This window comes from Hippichthys cyanospilos, chromosome 2 (assembly GCF_059441005.1).
Source record: "Hippichthys cyanospilos isolate Australia breed blue-spotted pipefish chromosome 2, RoL_Hcya_1.0, whole genome shotgun sequence".
Taxonomy (NCBI): domain Eukaryota; kingdom Metazoa; phylum Chordata; class Actinopteri; order Syngnathiformes; family Syngnathidae; genus Hippichthys; species Hippichthys cyanospilos.
The window spans coordinates 6,194,008-6,214,018 of record NC_142370.1 but is presented as its reverse complement, the minus strand read 5'-3'; the positions used below and the strand labels follow the sequence as shown (position 1 = coordinate 6,214,018).

The following is a 20,011-nucleotide window of genomic DNA, read 5'->3' as shown; positions in this document are numbered from 1 at the left end:
CACGTTTGATCGGATTCACTGACTTCATACACGCTTCACTCTAGACTTCCGAAGGCTCTCTGTGAGACTACAGCCAAATGGATGGGAAGGGATAACACTACAGTTACTGTATAAGGTTTAATATTTTAAGATTTAAGTAAATATGTGTACTGTAGTTGATACTTGTCTTAAATATGTGTAAATAGTTTTCACATTTAAAAAACAAGTACCCACATACACATGCATAAAAATTCCGTTGGAGGGGTGATTATGCTAATACGTGGTTTTTCATTTATCGCTGGGGGGGCAGAATAAATACAGTATAAGCATTAAGAACAAAACAAGTCCATTTTTTTCTTTGTTTTCACTTTTATTTGAGGTGCAACAGTCTAGTGCAAATTGTAACGTCACATTTGTGATGGGCTGAGGAACATGCACAAAACACTGACATACTTTCTAAGAGATGTCCCTCCATTTGCCAGGTGTGTGTATGTGTGTGTCCTCTGAGTGTCCAGGCAGCAACACAGATGCTGCACAAAAATACTTAAAAAAAAAAAATCAAAAACTAAAGAATTCTTATCACTTCAACAAAACGTGACAATTATCCCAGAATAGAAACTGTCCGTATTGTTTTGCGTGAGCAAAGTGATGAGACAGTCACAGCAGGAGAGACAGCATTCAGCGTGGAAGTAAATGATCCTCATCTGGTCCCATCCTGAGTGCTGTCATCAAAGGTACTTCACAACCTGGCAAACCATAGATATATACATACAAATACATTTATATGAATAAAACAACTGAAGAGAGATTATATATGTATCTATGGTTACAAACCAGGCACTTTGCAGACTTGGAAATGTTTGAATCTGTACAAACCTACAAACAGTTTTATCCTATTCCTCTCCATTAACTCATATACATCAGTAGGACATCTAAAATACATCAACAAGGGCAAACAAAATAAATCCTAACCCTTCCCCAGTTTACCCTTTAAAAAAAAAAAACAACAACATATTCCCTGCATAAATATTTAACTCCTCTTCCAGTAGGGGAGGGTACGTTGAAGGTGGGGACGGAAACGTGACGCGATAGGACAACACCGAGCCCTCGCAGTGAAATGCGAGGTTTCTCTTGGACCCGCCCTCCACTCAGAGTGTCCCGACTAGAAATGAAATGGGGTGCAAAAGTCCTCCGTTAAAGTTCATCTAGCGTTAGCAGCGACATGTGCATGTGGAGAAGGAAAACGTGGAATGTGTGCGCTGGATTGAGGTGGAGGGATCACATTGGCACATGTTTGACACAGACTGCCTGCGGACTTCATTCACGCCCGCTTCGTGCTTGCTTTTGCCCGCCTATCGCCATGACAACTATGATTGTCTAAGCAGGTAAAAGTCACAAGAATAGGAAGAATAAATTAAAAGTGCAACAAAAACTTGAAGGGAATCCTTGAGATGGTAGCATAGTTGAGGCGGAGAGGGGGGAATCACAGTACGGAGGATCGTTCCTCTTCACGCAGACGGGCCCGAGTTCTGCGCAGAAGGGAGGGCTTGCGCGGTTCCGACCGAGCCTGGGACCTGAGGCTGCAGGCCAGCGGCGGTGGGGGAGCTGCCTGTCTGGACTTGGGCCTGGAACTGAGCCATCTGCTCGGGGCTGGCCAGGGTCTTCAGAAGGTTGTTCTCTTGCTCCAGTTGACTATTGCGTTCCATCAGCTCCTTGATTTGCTCCTTAAGCACCTCCACCTCTTCACGCACGGCATACATCAGGTGACTCTTCACCAGGTCCTGCGGTAAGGAGGGAGGGGGACCCTTTAAAAATAGCTTTTTCCAGCAAAGTGAAATTACAGTACATCTTTTTTTGTAAACTTCAGTACGAATTCATTCAAAGTTTAGGTTCACAATACACACTGAATTGACGCAAGAATTTGAGAAATGTCAATGACATTGAGGGTAAGAGGTATGGATGCATGGGTGGCATGAAAATAAAAGTAGATCTAAAAATCAACAAATGATGTAACATAAGCAAAACACCAATGAAAATTCTCTTCATGAAATTAATGGGACAATTTGGAACTAAACCAGGAATACACACAATTGGAGGCTGGCTCCTAAGCAGGAATATATTACACTGTCAACATCCATCTCTCCATTATTCTATAGCTACTTATCCCAGCTGACTCGGGGCAGTAGGCTGGGAAAACCATGAACTGGTTGCCAGCCAGTTGCAAGGCACACAGAGACAAGCAACCATTCACACTAAAGGACAATTTAGTATGTCCAATACAGCTGCCATGCACGAGAACACCCACGTGGACTCGGGGAGAACATGCAAACTCCGCGCAGGAGTGCCGGAGCGAGGTGGATTTGAACTCGGGTCCCTGAACTATGAGGCGAACGACTTAATCGCTGCTCCGCCGATCCACCCGCACAGAAAACAATCGGAGAAAAAAAAAGGATAATGCAGCCAGATTTCACAAAGCTACCATGATTTTGTTTTGTTTGAAGTGCTAAAATTTCAGGCTGCAGGAAGTTTCAGATGAGTTCAGGGGCTTTGACCCAAAAAAAAAAAAAAATCCAATTGTGTAATACACATTTTTGATTGCATGTGACATACATTTTCATTCCCATTCAATCATTCCAAAAAAACAAAACAAAAACAATGACCTTAAAATATGTTCACAGGTTGGATGCTTTTTTACTTGGGGGTGGTTGAGGTGGTTAGCGTTTGTGATTGACCAAAACTAGCAAAAATCTTTTGAACTGGATATTTACAGCATATCGCATTACATTTAAAGAAAGACAAAGAGCGAGATGGCTTCAAATGGGTGAAATGATTTTTATCATGATGATGAGATCAGATGCTCATCTCACATTAAAAAAAAAAAAGAAGCTGAAATTGAGTTTATGAAAGCAATGTTTGCAGCGGCAGGTTACCACACATGCACGCACGCTATTATGGAAATATGACGACAACAAAATATTTTCTCATCAGATCACCAAGATTCACATAAACTTTCAGCACGGCATATAGCGCAGAAAGACGAGCGAATTTCCTTCCAGACAATATTTAACAACGCGACATTTAGCCTCCAGGCGAGATGCTGGCAAAGTTAGCTCAAATAAAGCCGCACGTTGCAACTCTTGCTGTTTCCACGACACTTGGCAAAAATTTACACTTTCTGCAGCGCCTACAAAATGGAGGTCCCGACGAGAGCTTTATTACATTAGATACAGAGCATACCATACAGAGTGACATTTGAATCTGTCACAGCGCCCGCCCCATTTTTTCTTTTTTTAATGGAATCCAATCTTTATCCCCTGGAGTTTTGGTTTTGAAACTCCAAATTTAGCCAAAAGGTGTGCTATTCTCATGCCTTCAAAATACAAAATATTGTTTTTGTGCCATCTTAGGGCAAATGATCTTGAAATCAGGAGAATAGTTTCAACAGTCTTGTCTCATAGAGGGGAAAAAGAGCCTTTCCTGCTTAATCAGTTTTGGGATGACAATCTGTTCACAATTTCTAAACTAATAACAAAATATAAACTCTAGTGGCATCTGGGGACTCTACTTGCAGATTCCACACCAATAAGGTGTGAGTTTGCGTGTGTGGTGAGGGTCAGAGGCTGTTCAAGCATAAATTAAAACTTTTTGGAGGTCAGAATTCAACCGTGCTAAATAGATCTTACAATTACGAAAGTGTGACTTTTTAACAGGTTGAGTTGTAAGTAAAAACAATCAAGTTTGGAATAGTTTCCTAAATAATCAATTCTTTCACTGAAAAAAGCCAAAGCATGAATGTTGATTTGCGCAGACACTCGAAATGTTAAAAAGTGCGCAACATTATAAGTAAAAGAGCTCTTCTCCAGCACATTTTCCCTCCAGATTTTCTCCAGTCAACATCTAGGCTCTTCATATCCAAGTACGCTTGCATGAATTTTGATGATCCTAAAATATGGTATATTTATTTGAATTACATTTAGATTGTCAACAAAGAATCAATCTGCCCTTTTCCAGACCCATGACACGGACATACAGGCCAAGGACACAGGACACTTGAAGTTTAAACACCACTAAAATGAGGATGACAATGACGATGAGGGCCGAACGGGGATTAACGAGTTATAATCTGAGCATCCCTTCCTCTTTGTGCAGCCACGGAACAAAATGTCCCCACTCTGAGTGGGAGGAGCCAATCGCTGGCGGAGTTATTTATACTGAAAGGATGAGAGGCTGCTGCCTGCCTAGCAACATGCTGCTGAAGAGGAAACGATGGGGATGGGAGGTGGGGACATAGCGTGTGAACCTCATCTTGGCCCACATCATCTGTCCAAATCCTGACAGTGCATGGCCGGAATCTTATTCCTCCTTTGTTTGTTTTTTTTTGGAAGACATTCCTCAATGAAGGCCCAGCTTTTATTCCTTTGAATGTCCTTCCTTACTCCATAACTTCCGAATTTAAGGGGCTAGTTTTGTCCAAAATTAAATCATCTACCCGCGTAGTTGATCCGAGTCATATCGTGCAGAACGCGACTAGAACACAAATGGCCGGACCTGCCTCGACGTTACGTAACGCCAGTGGCAGCACATACGAGCGAGTTAATGGTGCGGATGAGGACAACAACTTACCATCGCCTGCTCGATCTTGTTGTCAATGGCCACGACGCTTGCACCCGAAGAGCTGAAACACAATTCAAAACAAATCGTCAATTTGCTGGTCTGTAGGGCGCCTGTATGACGTAAGACGCACCGATCGTTGCGGCGGGTAAAAGCGGCAAAAATGGCAAAACATGCAGATGAAACCAGAGCACAAAAAGCATAGGCAGTGTGAAAGTCCTATTCTATTTCCGCTCAAAAGATTTGTTTTCTTTTTTTCTTTTTACCTCCTGTCAAGCCTGACCGACGCGCTCTCCTTGCCGAGTACGGAGGACAGAAACGAGATGGAGAAATTCCGGAGTTGGCAAACGCCAAGATCCATCGCCACCGTGTAACACTGTGAATTCATGCTATTCCGTCCATCAAATCGGCTCACAGGACGTCCGGCGGTGCGAACGTGAAACAGAAGCGCATTCTGCAGTTCTGCAGCCGCCGAGACTAAGCACAAAGACTGAGGCGGCGAAGGAGGGGGGGGGGGGGGGGGGGCTGCCTGGCTGCGAGACGCATGCGGACCAACAGCGCCAGGAGCCGCCCGATTGGCTCAAAGCGAGGCTCATTTGCATAGCACCACGACGGCCACGATTTGTCGGAAAGAAGAATCAATGCCGAGGCGATCTGCTTTATTCTACACTGGATTATTTACGGAGAAAAAAAAAACACACACTCATAATAGTACAAATCGCAGCCCATTTGTTGAAGCAAACTGTGTTTTGTTCAAAAACATGTATGCAAGTTTTAAAAACATGAGGCGTTTGAAGCAAATGCCACTACCTGTTGGTCATTTATGCTCATAATGTAATTGCATGAATCAAAATCAAACTTTCCCCCAACTAAAATGAAAAGTAATTGTTCAAATCCTGATCCCCCCCCCCCCCCCAAAAAAACAACATTTTTGCTTTCGCATTAAAAATCTGAAAATGAAGGCTGTGTTGCAAACATCCATCCATCCATTTTCTATAGCAGCTTAAACTCACAAGGGTCGCAGGTTTGCTGGAACCTATCCCAGCTGACTTCAGGCAAGTAGACTCCCCAGGCTGGTTGCCAGTCAATCGCACAGCACACAGAGACAAACAATCATTCAGACATCCAATCATACCTCAGGACAATTTTGTATGTCCAATACACCTGCCATGCATGTTATTTTTGGGGCTCGGGGAGAACACGCAAACTCCACATAAGAAAACGAAGCCAGCCGAATTCAAACTCAGGTCCCTTAACTGTGATGAGGACGTGCTAACCACTGCTCCACGAGCCGCCCTGTTGCAAACATAAAATAAAATTATAGCGTAAAGAAATGACCGGCTCAAATCTCAAGTGTTGGCCCGTGACAACACGGTCAAATTGACCAAGCAATGACTCACATGCAGTAAAAAGAAACTCATGAGTTGGAGCGTGCTTAAGTCAAAACCAGGGTAACTGAATTTTATAGACACACATTAATATGTATTATACATATAAATCACCAACGTTAACCAATCTTGTATTCAAAGATATGGATTTAATCTGCGCATTTCACCAATGAAGTGCTCACCCACACCTTAGATTGGCTGAAAGAACAAAGACAAGGAAGCTTTTCGCCCTCCCCTTCTCTCTCACACGGCCAACAAATCCTCCGAAATGTACTCTTTCATTGAAATTGCCTTTGCCTTCCGCAGCCAGGTTCAAGACGCTGATGTTTGAAGAGGCACAAAATGTTAAGGGTATGAAGGGGCTTTTTAACATATACCATAAATACTTATTCACAGAGGAGAGAACCTGGGCCCTTCCACGAGTAGAGAAAAAGCATCATTTACACTGTCACTATTCTTTTGAAATAAATGCCTAACTGACAAACTACGGTTCCAAAACACTTCAATATCCTTTCAAACACATTTTATATTAACATGATAAATAAATGGCTTATGGATAATGAGTCAGTAAAAACTATTCTCCGTGTCTCTTAGGCTCTCTGTAACTTCTGCCAACAACACGGGCTAAACTAAGCTCCTCCCCAATATACAAAGACATTAGAACAGTTGTTCTTGTCGCCAATGACTACTTTTTTCTGTTGAGCAGATTTTTCTTGTCATCCTGTGGTACTTTTAGGGCATTGCAATGATCTAAAAACACACACACACACATTTACTCATTCAATGCCTGGGACGTATTTTCACATTTTTTTTAAGAGTCCAGACACCCAATCCCATATACTTAAGTATCAATTTAATACTTAGGTATTTGGGATTTCATGTCCGGACTCTTATTAAAAAAAATAAATAAATAAAAAGTGAAAATGTGTCGCTGGCATCGAATGAGTTAAAGGGATAAGTGAGTGATTTACGGAAAGAGTTGGTGATGATTAAAAAAAAAAAATAATAATAATGCAAACGTGAATTCCTAAATAGCAAACCATGAGTAGGCGAAGGGTCACAATATATTGTGACATGCTTTGTTGGGCCACTGAAGCCCACTAGTGGGCAGAGCAACAGCGACGCTAACATGTGAGCTGGAACATGATGTTCATCTGTGTCAGTCAGTGAGCCAAGATGGCGCTAAGCTTGCACATGCAAAATTGAGAACATTAGATACATAGGTCAGGGTCTGCATTTGCTCAGAAGTTGTTCTGATACATTACAGCAGTGAGCGGAATTTAAAAGACCACCCGGCATAATTACAATTGAAGACCACCAAGCACACAACAAAGGGACTCCATCGTTACCTCTTCAGATGCTTCTCCAGCTCCCAGAAAAGAAGCTTCACCGCCATGGCGTCGCGACCATGCGCTCCTCCGCCCCCGACCAGCCCCTTCTCTCTCATTGATGCTCACAGTAAAAACAAAAACTATGTCCATGCGGTAGGCCCAAACCCGCCGCCCTAACCCAAAACGAGCACCAACACCACTGCGCCTCCACCGTCCTCCAGACCCGACCACCAAACTCCCTCAGTGATTCACATTGGGGGAGGGAGTCTGACCAACACCGGAGTCCCGGGATGGAGCGGAGGAGGACGGGGAAGGGAGCGGGCGCGCGTGTCGACGACAACGCTTGCCCCCTGCGGCGCCCGTGTGCCTGAATCGAAGATTGGTAGCGTGGCGAGAAGCTCTAAGAGGTTGGACTGTGACGTCACTCCAATAGGACTCACTTCACCTCCCCTTCTGTTGTTATGTAAACTGTCAGTAGAGATTAGGACAATCCATCCAATGGGATGAGCCCTTCCTGACCACATACCATGTTAGCACGCGCAACGTCGCCTACGAGCCACTCCCAATGTTTCATACTCTCCACCATCCTCTTGAGATGTTTTTGGGACTTGGGGTGCAAGCCTACGCCCTAACTCCTCAATGCTTTGTGATTTTTGGTGGAAAGTGCACTGAGGGCGGACTTTCCAGATCTTCACCCCTTTACATCTTAACATGCACCCTGTTTCCAGTGTCTTCCAAAACGAGGAAGAGTGTGTCCACACTTAAGGAAATATTTAAGTTGTAGTAGGCGCACCACTAGCTGTGCTGTCACTTTGAATCAGTGCACACACACTTGCCCTACACACACACGGCAAGGGGCTCCACTGGCCTCACGTGCATCTCCATGCGAGTAGACACTCAAACACAGGCTGAGGAGGAGTCAGCGTCCTGAGCAGTAAAACAAAATTCTAACAAATGTTGCAAATATTTATGCATTAAATTGCAGTTCTTCTCAATTAGTGTGTATGTGTGTGTGTGTGTGTGTGGGTGGGTGGGTGGGTGGGGGGGGGGGGGGGTGATGCCTGATAAACCCAAGGAAAAGACTTCATTTTTGTTATGTGAAATGTAATTAAAGCAACAAATAAAACAGATCAACTGGACAAAGAATTGCTCAGGCTTGTCACTAAATATTGCAGCAAAGTAGGCAAGAATCAACGTAGAGTGAAATGATAATTCCCTACTAAATTCTTTTTCGTGAGACACTTTGCATTTTTTTTTCATTATTTACAACAGAACTGTCCCTGCGCACTACAAACAGTACTGTTTAATGTACTGTTTCATTTTTTTTCTAAGTATTTTATTCATAATTTAAAAAAAAAAAAATCTTATTTCACAAGAACACACTTCAAAACAAAAGGCTATAAGGGGGATCTTGCTAATGTGGAGATACAGTAGGTCTACTTTCAGCCAATCGCTGATGGCACTGAGGCATGGTCTCAACCAATCCTGTGAGACCTTGATGCTGTGACTTCAGAGGAAGCCCAGATGGGATGCTTTCATTCCAGGCCCATCAGTCCAAACCTCTATAAAAGACTGACCCATATATAGCTCAAGCTCAGGGTAAAACGTTGGACAACAACAATGGAAATGATGCTGGCGGCCATGTACCACCTGGATTTCCAGTTTCCTTCTTTTACGAATGCCCACATCTTCCACCCTCTTTTTGCAAAAGCTCTGCTTTGATTGGCTTGTTTCCCTTCACGTGTCCTCAAGCGGTAAGAGATAATGACCAATGAAACGGCAAATCCAACGACCACTTCGACAACGAAGCGATACCCAGTACATTTAAAATGTTGCCTTTTCAAACGATAACATCAAGCATATTCATTTACTATTTATTTTTGTAGATGAGGTTTGCAAAGGTGCTGAACCGCACCATCGTACTGAGAGCTGTGTCTGACATTTACATAATTGTCAGGCACGGGGAAACCTGCGGAGGAGGACTGAAAGTGTCAGTTGATATGGAGACCGAGCGTGAGTTGCTGATGACAGCAGCTCAGTATCTTTAGATTTCATTTCTATCAATAAAACCGAACAGATAGAACCACGACTGAGTGAACCCCTAACCACACAAGCTCATTACAGTATTATAGACAGCAGACTAATGGGTTCGGTCCTATTCATTTTTATCTATTTATTTATTTTCTGCTACGCAAAACAATCTTGCGGGGTGGACTACAAAACCTCCTCGGCCCACGGGCTGTACGTTTGACACCCCGTGCTCCAAACAAATGTTTGCAGTTGTTAAAATCTGAAATCACTGCATTGTGACATTTATGGAGCAAAACTGTTGAGACTTCATTCTGTCTCCTCTTGTGGACCATATGGCAATGGGCTGGTTATGTAAGGCATTGCGTGCCGGCCTGAAGATGATTGGCTTACCCCAGAGACTCCCATGAGAGATGTTAAGAGTTTTGGGTTATTGCTTATCTCTGTTTAGTCTGCGTCTTGGCAAGGGTTGTGGACTTGAACCTCGAGTGCAAACAGAAGTTTCTTCTTTCTCGCCACATTTGGGTTACACCGCAAGTCCAACGAAAAGACGGAACGCTGGATTTTCTTGGTACACATAACGAAGGGCCCATTTAAGGATAAAACGTCTCCCCGAGTATGAGCAAAATACTCAATCAGCACTAATCTGACAGTAAGGTAGAATCCCATTCAAAACAGCCCGATTCTTATTTTATTGCTTCACTCATTGCGTGCAGTAATCCACCCCGCCCCACTGGTGAGAAAACACATTTAGGTCAGCGACTCGGAAAACACGTCAAGATTATTGTATAAAGCATGGTTCTCAAATGGGGGTAGGAGTACCCCTTGAATGAACTCCAGGGGGTACTTGAGATTTTAAATAAAACAAAAAAAACAAATGCTTAATAAATATGAATAATTATAGAAGTAGTTCAATGTATCAGTAAAAAAAAAAAAAAGTTCATAAAACTTATCTTATGTTCGGTAGGTTATTCAATTTCATTAAAAAGCCAGATTCTCTCTCACGCTAGAATGGTGTGACCCAACTTGTGACGTGCCACCTCTTGCTGGTTAATTTTTGTGGACGAATATTTATTAATAATTAAGTTATTTCTTTTTGATAACAGATCTCTTCTATGTTCCATTAGAGGTCTCATTTTGTTGGGGGGTTTTGTTGTCGACGAATACAAATTAAATTAGAAAGGTTCTAAGGTTTTGCGTTAGTTATCTTAAAGGTTCTAAATCAGGCACTGATAGCATGTTTTTCTTGGATTCAAAAATATTTCACAGGGGGTACATCACTGAAAAAAGGTTGAGAACCATTGGTATAAAGCGCTCGCTGACCACAGTAGAAAATTTAAAGGGGGGAACAGTGCCACTCTGTGGCGAATCCTGGGAGTATTATGGCTGTGTCGACTATATTATGGCGATTATAATGCTTAGTGAGTATCACGTATCCTCTATTCGATGCCATTTATGTACCGTACAATGCATCCTAAAGAAGTGAATGGTCAGAAGCAATGTGTTGCACACGTATTAAAAAAAGAATGGTTTTCTTTTGCAGTTCTTTTTTTTTTGCATGAAAACCTTGTTTAACAGAGTTAATGCAAGGTATAATAACACTCATTTTGTCGAAAAAATTCGGCTTAAAACAATGTTATTAAAACTCACTTGGTTATCGAGGGCGACTTATTTGTTTCTGTCCTCCAACACACCTGACTCAAATGATCAGCTCATCAACAACCTCAGCAGAAGCCTGATAATGATCCTCATCATTTGAATCCGGTGTCTTAGATGACGAATATATATATATATATATATATATATATATATATATATATATATATATATATATATATATATATATATAAAAATAGCAGCTCTTGAGGACTGGGTTTGGACACCCCTGCTAAAACTGATGAAAGTGTACAACATTTACTATGAAAGGTCCATTAGCTGGCATTGATCCAGTATTTAGCAATTAGCACAGCATCAACAAAAATGATGCCTGTGTCGTGCTCCAACACTGTTTTCATATGTCTGATGACAAAAACATGCAGTTCGCGATACAGAAAAATATGATTAGAGTCCCGTGCATGAATGAATGATTCCCAACACAGCCTCTCAGAAAGTGGAGCATGACGATGATGTCATCACTCCTCGGTACCACACCTCACATTTAAGTGATTCATGTCAAAAAGCACCATTAAACTCACACAAAAACAAAACAAAAAAAGATGTTTGTTTAGTATGATCCACAAGACATACATGTCTTACATGATTGTGCTTAAAGACAAAATAGACAACAAACGGTGCAATGACTGAGTAAGAACTGTCCCACCCAAATGAACGGATTGAGTGCAACCCAAACCATGCTGTAAAAACAAAACAAACAAAAAAAGACAATTGTGACAGAGAGCAACTCATGCAAACGGGTTTTATCCACATGTTTTTATGTGAAACTAAACTTTCATGGTTGATAGCTGCTAATAAAGAGAGAGGCAAACTATGACACTTAGCAACACGCATGACTTGCTGTGAAACACCTTTTGTGTTACTCTATTGATGTTGTAGGATTAAAAGTGTTGCGCAAGAACAGGGTTGTCAAATTAATTTTTATTGTAGGCCATTTTGTAGTTATAATTTCTGTCAAAGGGCCGGAATGACTGCAAATCAAATACCTTTGAAGTGTGTTCATCACACACTTAACTAGTTTTCAAATCAGAGGATTGCAAAATCTGTTCAAATCTGTTTGTTGTTTTGGCCAGAAACGGAGTCAAATCAGCATTTTGCGGGCCACATAAAATGATGTAGTGGGCTGGATTTGGCCCCTGGGCCTTGAGTTTGCCACCCTGATCAAGGAGGCTGGGTGTCAAATTCATTTTTATCGCGGGTCACATTGTAGTTATCGTCTGTCGGAGGGACCGAATGAACTGTGAATCAAATAAAATTGAAGTGTGTTCGGCACACACATAGCTGGTTTTGGGGAAGAAAAAAAAAGCCCTTTCCCCCTCAAAATTTTAAAAATGAAAGGCGACGTGCAAGTTTGTTTTTTTGGCCAGAAACTTGAAGTCAAATGAGAATTTGGAAGGCCACATAAAATGAAGTGGCAGACTGGATCTGCCCCCCTGGCCTTGAGTTTGACTCCTGTGCACTTGGCTATGCATGTGCCCGGCGACGTATCATAATGTGATGCTGCAGTTTTTCAAAAGCTGGAAAAATATTAGCAGCCGCAGACTCATGTTCCTACCAACAGATTTTGAGGACTACATGGAAGGTAACATATCTGTGCCAAGATGCTTGCAAATACACACACACACACACACACAAAAAACCTGGTTTTAACACAGTTGTGTTTGAGGCCTCAAAAAGTGCAGTGTGACGTAAACAACCGGTGGCTCCTGAACTCGAACATGGCCACTGTTCAAAAACATCGCATCAAGTCTTCACCAAAAAAGTGGCAAATGGGCAACAGACATGCCCATTTGTTTGCATCTGGGCACAAATCTTAGCCCGTGACAAAATGACTCATTAACAACAAACACAAATCCATAAACGCATGAACTCCTAACTGCTCATCCTTGAGAGGAAACCAAAAGGTGTAGATAATGAAGGAAGACATGAAAAGGCAGAAAAAAACGTAAAATGCAGCCTTTGAGACACACACCTTGATGATCTAGCCATTTTGCTGTTTGCTTAAGACAGTGAATACCACCATTGGGACATATTGAGCAGTTTTCCTTTGTATTCAAACTTAAATACTGTAAAACGTGTGCACAAAATGTCAAAGCATCTATAATGCAGCCGGCTGGCAAGGACAACTTATGCTAACTAATATTAGAACTTCAGACTTAAAAAAAAAAAAAGTATCTGCTAATCTGTAGAATATAATTGTAGATTGTTGCATCAATGCACAATTTGAATTCTCACCCGCTCATTTTGCTTAGTTTGGAAATCTGGAAGCAACGTGCTGTACGGTGACACATTTTCCGATTCACGAGTTACGAGTTTAAATCACGGAGCGGATCAAACTTGTAAATCAAAATACAGCTGGAAATGCTATTAGTCACATCACATTTGTTTGGCTGTGTTTTGTGGGATTTTTTTGTACTGGGCTCAGCCAAAAGACAAACAACAAAACATGAGCTTTGTGTCAGAAATGTCGGAAAAATCTTTTATCTTATTCTCGTCTTTATTGTGACGACTATTTCCATTGCAGATTCTTGATGAAGGCCTTGAAACTATGAATGAGCACAAGAGGAGTTATGTAATTAAAAAAAGTGGGAAATAACTGAACACATGTTTTATAAACTTTTTTTTTTTTTTTTTTTTAAATAACCACCCTTTGCTCTGATAACTGCTTTTCCCAAATTATTTTCTCTTCACAGGTGCGCCTTACCGGGGTAAATAAAAATAATTTCTTACTCTTTCAATGAGGATGTGGACCATCAATTGTGTTATGCAGAAATCAGCTTAATACGCAGTAGGAAACCTATTCGCCAACCATTAAAATTTGTATCATGGAGGAACTGTCTAAATTCGTACAACGGCAAGAATGAAATGGCTAACTATAAAGAAAACGAGCAGCCTTCATTACTTTAAGAAATTGAATGAGAAACTACAGTATGTCCTAACTTTTGCCGTGTGCCGTACGTTAGTGATAAAAGAACAATTTGATTTGACGTGAGGCACTTTGAACAAGCCGCTATAGTCTCACCTGTCCTCCTCTCCTTCAGCATGCTGAGTCCTTAAGCCGGCGGCGGCAGCAGCAGCTACAAGGGCGCTGGCCTCCACAGACATCCCCATGTTGGCCAGGCTTCTGGCAGTGGTGCCTGCGTCCGCAGCCATCACTCCACCTCCAGCGGCACTGAGCCTGGGGAGTCTCAGCAGGCCCTGGTGCTGAAACAAAAGCTTTTGCGCGTCTTCCAGTTGAGACGCTTTCAGGGCGCTTCCTCCTGTCAGGGGTGCCGTGTAGAGGGCTGCGCTTGGGGTGAGAAGGGGTTGTAGGTCAGCTTGAAGTGCAGTCAAAGGCATGTAAGACCCCCCCTGCGCTGGTGGGCCCGTAGCCGTAGAGGCCAGTTGGCCTCTGGGACGAGACGGCGTCTGGCCCACGGCAGTGGTTTCGACGCAAGACAAAGTCACGTGACCCTGATTCAGCGACTGCTGAGCCAGGCTGCCGAGTGGCATCGCCGGGACCGCTGACCCTGGTGAGACGGACGCGCTGACGTGAGCCAGTGGGGGTTGCACCTGGGTTTGGAACGGAGCAGTGGGTTGGATAAAGTCTGGTTGCAGACCACCGATCTGATGTGTGACACAACCTCCTGTGGCTTGAGCCTGATGCTGGTCCACGGCATAGGGTAACTGCTGAGAGATGTGAGAGGGTGGCTGGGTCATACCAACTTGTGGCGCAGTTACAGGGAGAGTGCAAGGAACTCCCAGTATCTTCATGTGAGCTGCACCAACTACTTCCTGCGGTGACACGTAGGTGTGGGTATTGGTTTGAACCGTAGCTTGCGGCGGGCTTTGCATTGCGTGTGCACTGGTGTACTCCTGGCTCGGCAGCTGATAAGGCTGCTGTATGTTAGATGGCTGAACAGCTGGAAGAACTGGATTTACTCCCGTATTACTGGACTCAGTCTCCACAGGGGACTCTGTAGCTTTAGGTGCCTCAGAGATTGCTGCAGGTGGAATCTCTTTTTCATAATATTCAGTACATGTCCATCTTCCTTTGCGGAAGGGCTCAGAGTTGGTGTCCAGTTTGACCACTCTGAAACGAGAGCTGGTGGTAGTCTGCGTTTGAGTACTGGAGGGGGTGGCTGACTGGCCTGCACCTCCACCAACAGCGGCTGTTGGTCCACTTACACCAGCGTTGTCAAAACCTGGCGGGCCTGACGAGGGAACTGGAGCAACGGAGGAGACGCTCTGAAAATTCCCAGTGCCGTGGAGATGTGCTTCACCAACAACAGCTGCTGATGGTTGTGTTGTCCCCCCCACGGGTTTGCCGCTATCCAACACAGGTAGCCTCTGAGATTGGTTAGCCCCTGTTTTGGAAAGCGGCTGGCTGGAGGTAGCCAACGATGCTTGGGAAAAGACCGGCAACGATGATTCACCTCCTCCCAAGCTATCTGAGTGATGCTGATGGGGCAGACTGGGCTGCTGCGGGTAATAGTGATGGTGCATTGTCCCATTGACCATGACGTTATGCTTCTGGGTTCCCTGGCTGGAATGTGGATACGGAGGGTCATTGGGTGACACAAGACCAGGCGTGTCAACCCCATGGAGACTGTTTAATGTCTCGTCCGATGAACTTCGCTCTGGCACGCCCGTGTCCGTGGCTCGTGAAACTGACGCATCCAGCATATCAGAAGAAGAGAGGTCCTCGGTGTGGGACTCGTCCAGGTCGTCGTAGCTCTCTGTGTCATCAGCCAAACTGTTACTGCCACTTACGTTGATCTGAGCGGAGGTGACACTTGTTATCTGGAATCCACTCTTCTTCTTCAATTGAGCTCCAGGCATTTGGGATGCGGGTTGCTGATGGGGTCCCGGAGAGGAGGCTCCAGCAGGGGAACTGTCTTCAAGCGCATTAACTCCAGAACCAGTGGAAGAAGCAGGTGCGACAGGGGCACTTCCGCTGCCCCTTCGGAAATTAAACACACTTTTCCTGCTCCCGGCACCAGGTGGATCCCCACAAAACTCCTGATGGTGCATCCCTGCCGCCAGGAGGGTTCAAGTTTTGTGGATCCTTAAAATTGGGATGGAGGGCTTTGACTCTGAACTGCTAGCTAATGCACAGCCTCCATACTAGCTCGATTCTGATGCTCAAGCCCCATCGGTAGAAGTCAAAACGACCTGCCCTTTCAGTCAGGATGTGCTGACTACACGCTCTTCACCAAACAGGCTCGAATAAAAGGATTGATTTGAATTTTTTTCTAGCCACCGGTTAGCCTTAAAGCCCTTTTAGGTCAGCGGGAAGGATTGCCTTCACTATACACGGTTATCGTACCTTAATGCAGATGCATTACCTCACAGAGGAAAAAGCAAGTGTGAAGATTTGGCCTAAATAGTTTAGCAGCAATCAGGTGGTCTACGAAGCTTCTGAGCTGCCCAACCTATGGCGCATGAAATCGGTCGCCGAGTCCATTCCACTCGCGGACGTCCTCCTCTTCCCCCGTAACAAACTTGGCGATTTTTACAGTCCACCGGCAATCAACTGACAATGATGTGCAAATGACGCCTGTGCTGTGGGTGTCAAAAATCGGACTTGTGCGCAACTCGTATGCCCTATCGAGTCCTTGTTTGCTGTATCACTGCCGGTGAGCAGCAGCAGCTAAGCTAAGCTAAGCTAACGGGTTGTCAGGTTCAGAGAGGACGGGGAAGCCAAACACTGCATTTGCGCATGCGCATGTCTACCCTCGTCATTAAAAAAAACGCGAACTGGACACTGCGTTATTGCAGTAAAATAAATTTAAAAAAAAGATATATCTGCAGTTATCATCACTGATAAGCAAACAAGGTTCAGTGCTAAAAGCTTGTTCAATACTTTTTGGCTAACATTTTCTATCTGCGTTGAAAAAAAAGTTTGTTCCAAAAATATAATACATTTGAACCTAAAGAGAACCAGCAGAAATACCAGAACTGCTAAGAGGCGTTTGTTTTCTTCTTTTGTTTGGGGGTACATAACATTAGATTATACTACTGCGTATAAACACCCATCGATCCATTATATTGACCGCTTATTCTCATGAAGGTCGTGTGGGCGTGCAGCCTTAACCCAGCTCTCCGCCACCCAATTGCGGGGTATACACATACAAAAAATACATTCGGACTCAAAAACACACCGAAGGGCAATTTGGGCTGTCCAATATACCTTTGTATGTTCCATGCTTTTGGAAATGCCCGAGGAAACCAGAGCACCCAAACAAAACCCATGTAGGCAGGGGGAAAACAAGCAAACTTCACTCTGGGGGGCAGGAACCGAAATCAAACCAGTGACCTCTGAACTGTGAGGTGAACATGCTAACCAGTCTTTTACCATGCTGCCCTGTATAATTAACAGAGTGCCCAAATATCAAATGAGTAATAATACACGAACCCCCTAAGACCGGGCGTCCACATATGTGAACTTCACTTTTTCAGTCGTCTCGACCACAATCTTATATTTTGTGCTACAGGGAACTGGTATCCACTTACGAGGACATTATACTGTCATGTAGTGGCGAAAAGAGTGTAAAACACATTACATGTTAGATTTAAGATGGCTTTCAACACGGTTGAAAATTTAATGTCACTCCCAATACAAACCTTCACCAGGTAAAAAATTTAATCACATTTTATGGCTGATTCCAGCTAATAAGGGTTCACTGTTTATTACTGAAGTCAGATTTTAGAAAAGTTAGAAGCCATGCTATTAGACATGATGTACACATATGTGGACAAGAGGACTTTTGTTTTGTTGCGAGAGTCCACAAATGTGGAATCTCATTTTGAAATAGTTTTTTGGGGTGTTTTTGGTGGAGTTTACAACAGTTCAAGGAGATTTTAAATGTTTTTTTTTAAAATACATCTAGATGGAGTTTTATTACATTTTTCTCAACTTTTGTTTTGTCTTCAGTGTTTTGTTTTGTTTTTCTCAAGCTTTGGAGTTCGTAGGGTTAATTTGCAAAGTCTGAGGTGGGCAATTTGTCACACATAGATGACCCTGTGTGGGAATATTGAATATCAGGCCGCATGACAGAAGCCAAGCAGTAGTGATGAGGACAGTAGTGGGTGTGAGGACCCCCGTTCCGCAGCCCACAGGACATAAACATCGCATTGATGAATTTGAAGGATATCATTCAGATCATGGCTATGTCAGATCACACACTCCCAGGCCTCACTCTTGGGCAGAGCAGGATAAATATGTGTCATCCAACGTCCCAGAACAGACAACACCAATACAAAGCCATCAATGAAAGTCCAGGAAAAGGTGAAGGGCATCTGCACTAACATCATATCAAGCCCTATTTGAGCTTCAGGGGGAAAACTGTAGATGATAGAGGTGGACCCCACTGGACCACAAAGAACTGTATATTGATAAAGATTTGAGGAACTTTATCTCTGATTGCTCTAATGTTCTGACTGGCTAGAAACAGAAGCACGGACCCGCTTAACACATCAACTGCTGAAATGTATGTCTTTTGGTGCTTGGGTTCTGATTTCTTGTGTCCTGTACCCTGCAGTCATGATATACTGGACGAGAACCCTGAGATTTTATGGTAATTTGGTAATTGAAAATTTGACACATAACAGATTATTCAGACCAAGAAAATCATTCATCGTGGTCATTGATTATGATGGTCTTGACAATTTTGAAAGAATGATCAGTCTTGGAGGGTTAAGGCTTTTCTGAACTGCCTTCCGAAAGGTTGAAACTCAGAGGCACAGCTAGAATGTGTTTCTATTGATAAGCATATGATTGCATTCATGGGAGCTTGTCTGGGGATGATATGTGCCACTCAAACCAAACCCAGTTGGCATAAAAACTTTGATTTTGCAAAAATCATTTTGCTCACTCGGACACAGTTGATGTTTGTGGTTCGGTTTTTGCACTCAGGGTAAATTCTGCTGTCTTCAGGCACCAAATATAGCTTTGCAAATCATTACTCAGCTGTAAATGTATTTATTAAAATATAAAACAAATGTCCACATATGCGGACATGCTTTTTCTCAGAAACTACATAATGTAAAAAGACATATCTTTGTCCATGTACTCATCAGGTCCCAAGTAGCCAGAACACATTCAAATTGCATGCCATTTCGGAGTCCAGGTCTTAGGAGGTTAACCATTATCAACATTGAACCATATTTTAACATTTTTAGGTAAGTTTATAAATAAGATCGTTCGTAGGGACGTATATCGGGATACACTTGTTTTGATTGTATTTTTTTGAAAAACTGGTCAGGCGGGATGACTGGTTTAGCACACTTGCCTCACAGGGCAAAGGTTGCAGGTTTGCCTCAGTGCCCGGCCTTCCTGTGTAACTTGCATGATCTCCCTGTGCCTGTTTGGGTTTCTCTCAGGTACTCCGGTTTCCTCCCACGTTCCAATTACATGCGCGGTAGGTTTATTGAGCACTCTAAATAGTCCGTAGACATGATTAGGATTGTGGCTGGTTTCTCGTTTCTGTGTGCCTTGCAACCATTTCGGGATGTATCCCAACCACTGCCCAAGGATTGCAGGGAAATATTCCAGCATGCCCGCTACCCTCGTGAGGATAATTAGTCAAGATGGTGGATAAATGAGTATACGGTACTTGCCAAGGTCATACGTTTTTGAATATATGTAGGTTTTTGTTTGGGAAATACTGTATCACTATATTAATAACCCACAATCAACAGAATAACATGCATTTTAATCCTTTGTGGAGAACAAGGGCTAGGTTTTTCTCCTTCTTCCTACCCCTAAATAAGGCATGTATAAAGTTGTCGGAAAAACAGAGCGGAGATGTGCTTGCTTATTTGACATCGTTGTTCCTTGACGCCTCCCGACTCCCATACTCCGTGACACGACTGAACCTGTCAAAACAATTCAGGCCAGGAGGGGGCGCTGCTGTTCTGCCAAACATCCATGACCTTCTGCCGAGGACGTGGCAAAACATTCGCAATACAAGAGCAGTTAAACGTGTACAGTAGAATTCAACCGGTGTAGTTAATAAA

The 20,011-nt window shown here is 43.3% G+C and overlaps 1 protein-coding gene across 1 annotated transcript; it reads right to left on the bottom strand.

Moving 5' to 3' along the window:
• Positions 1 to 328: 328 nt before the first annotated feature.
• Positions 329 to 16,650, bottom strand: LOC148427021 (TSC22 domain family protein 1). The gene is made up of 3 exons (XM_088440077.1): positions 14,034 to 16,650; positions 4,603 to 4,654; positions 329 to 1,760 (listed from the first exon to the last, which is right to left on the bottom strand). Exons 1-3 carry the CDS (start codon positions 16,022 to 16,024, stop codon positions 1,488 to 1,490), a joined length of 2,316 nt encoding a protein of 771 aa, XP_088296203.1. The 5' UTR covers positions 16,025 to 16,650; the 3' UTR covers positions 329 to 1,487.
• Between the last annotated feature and the right edge of the window lie 3,361 nt (positions 16,651 to 20,011).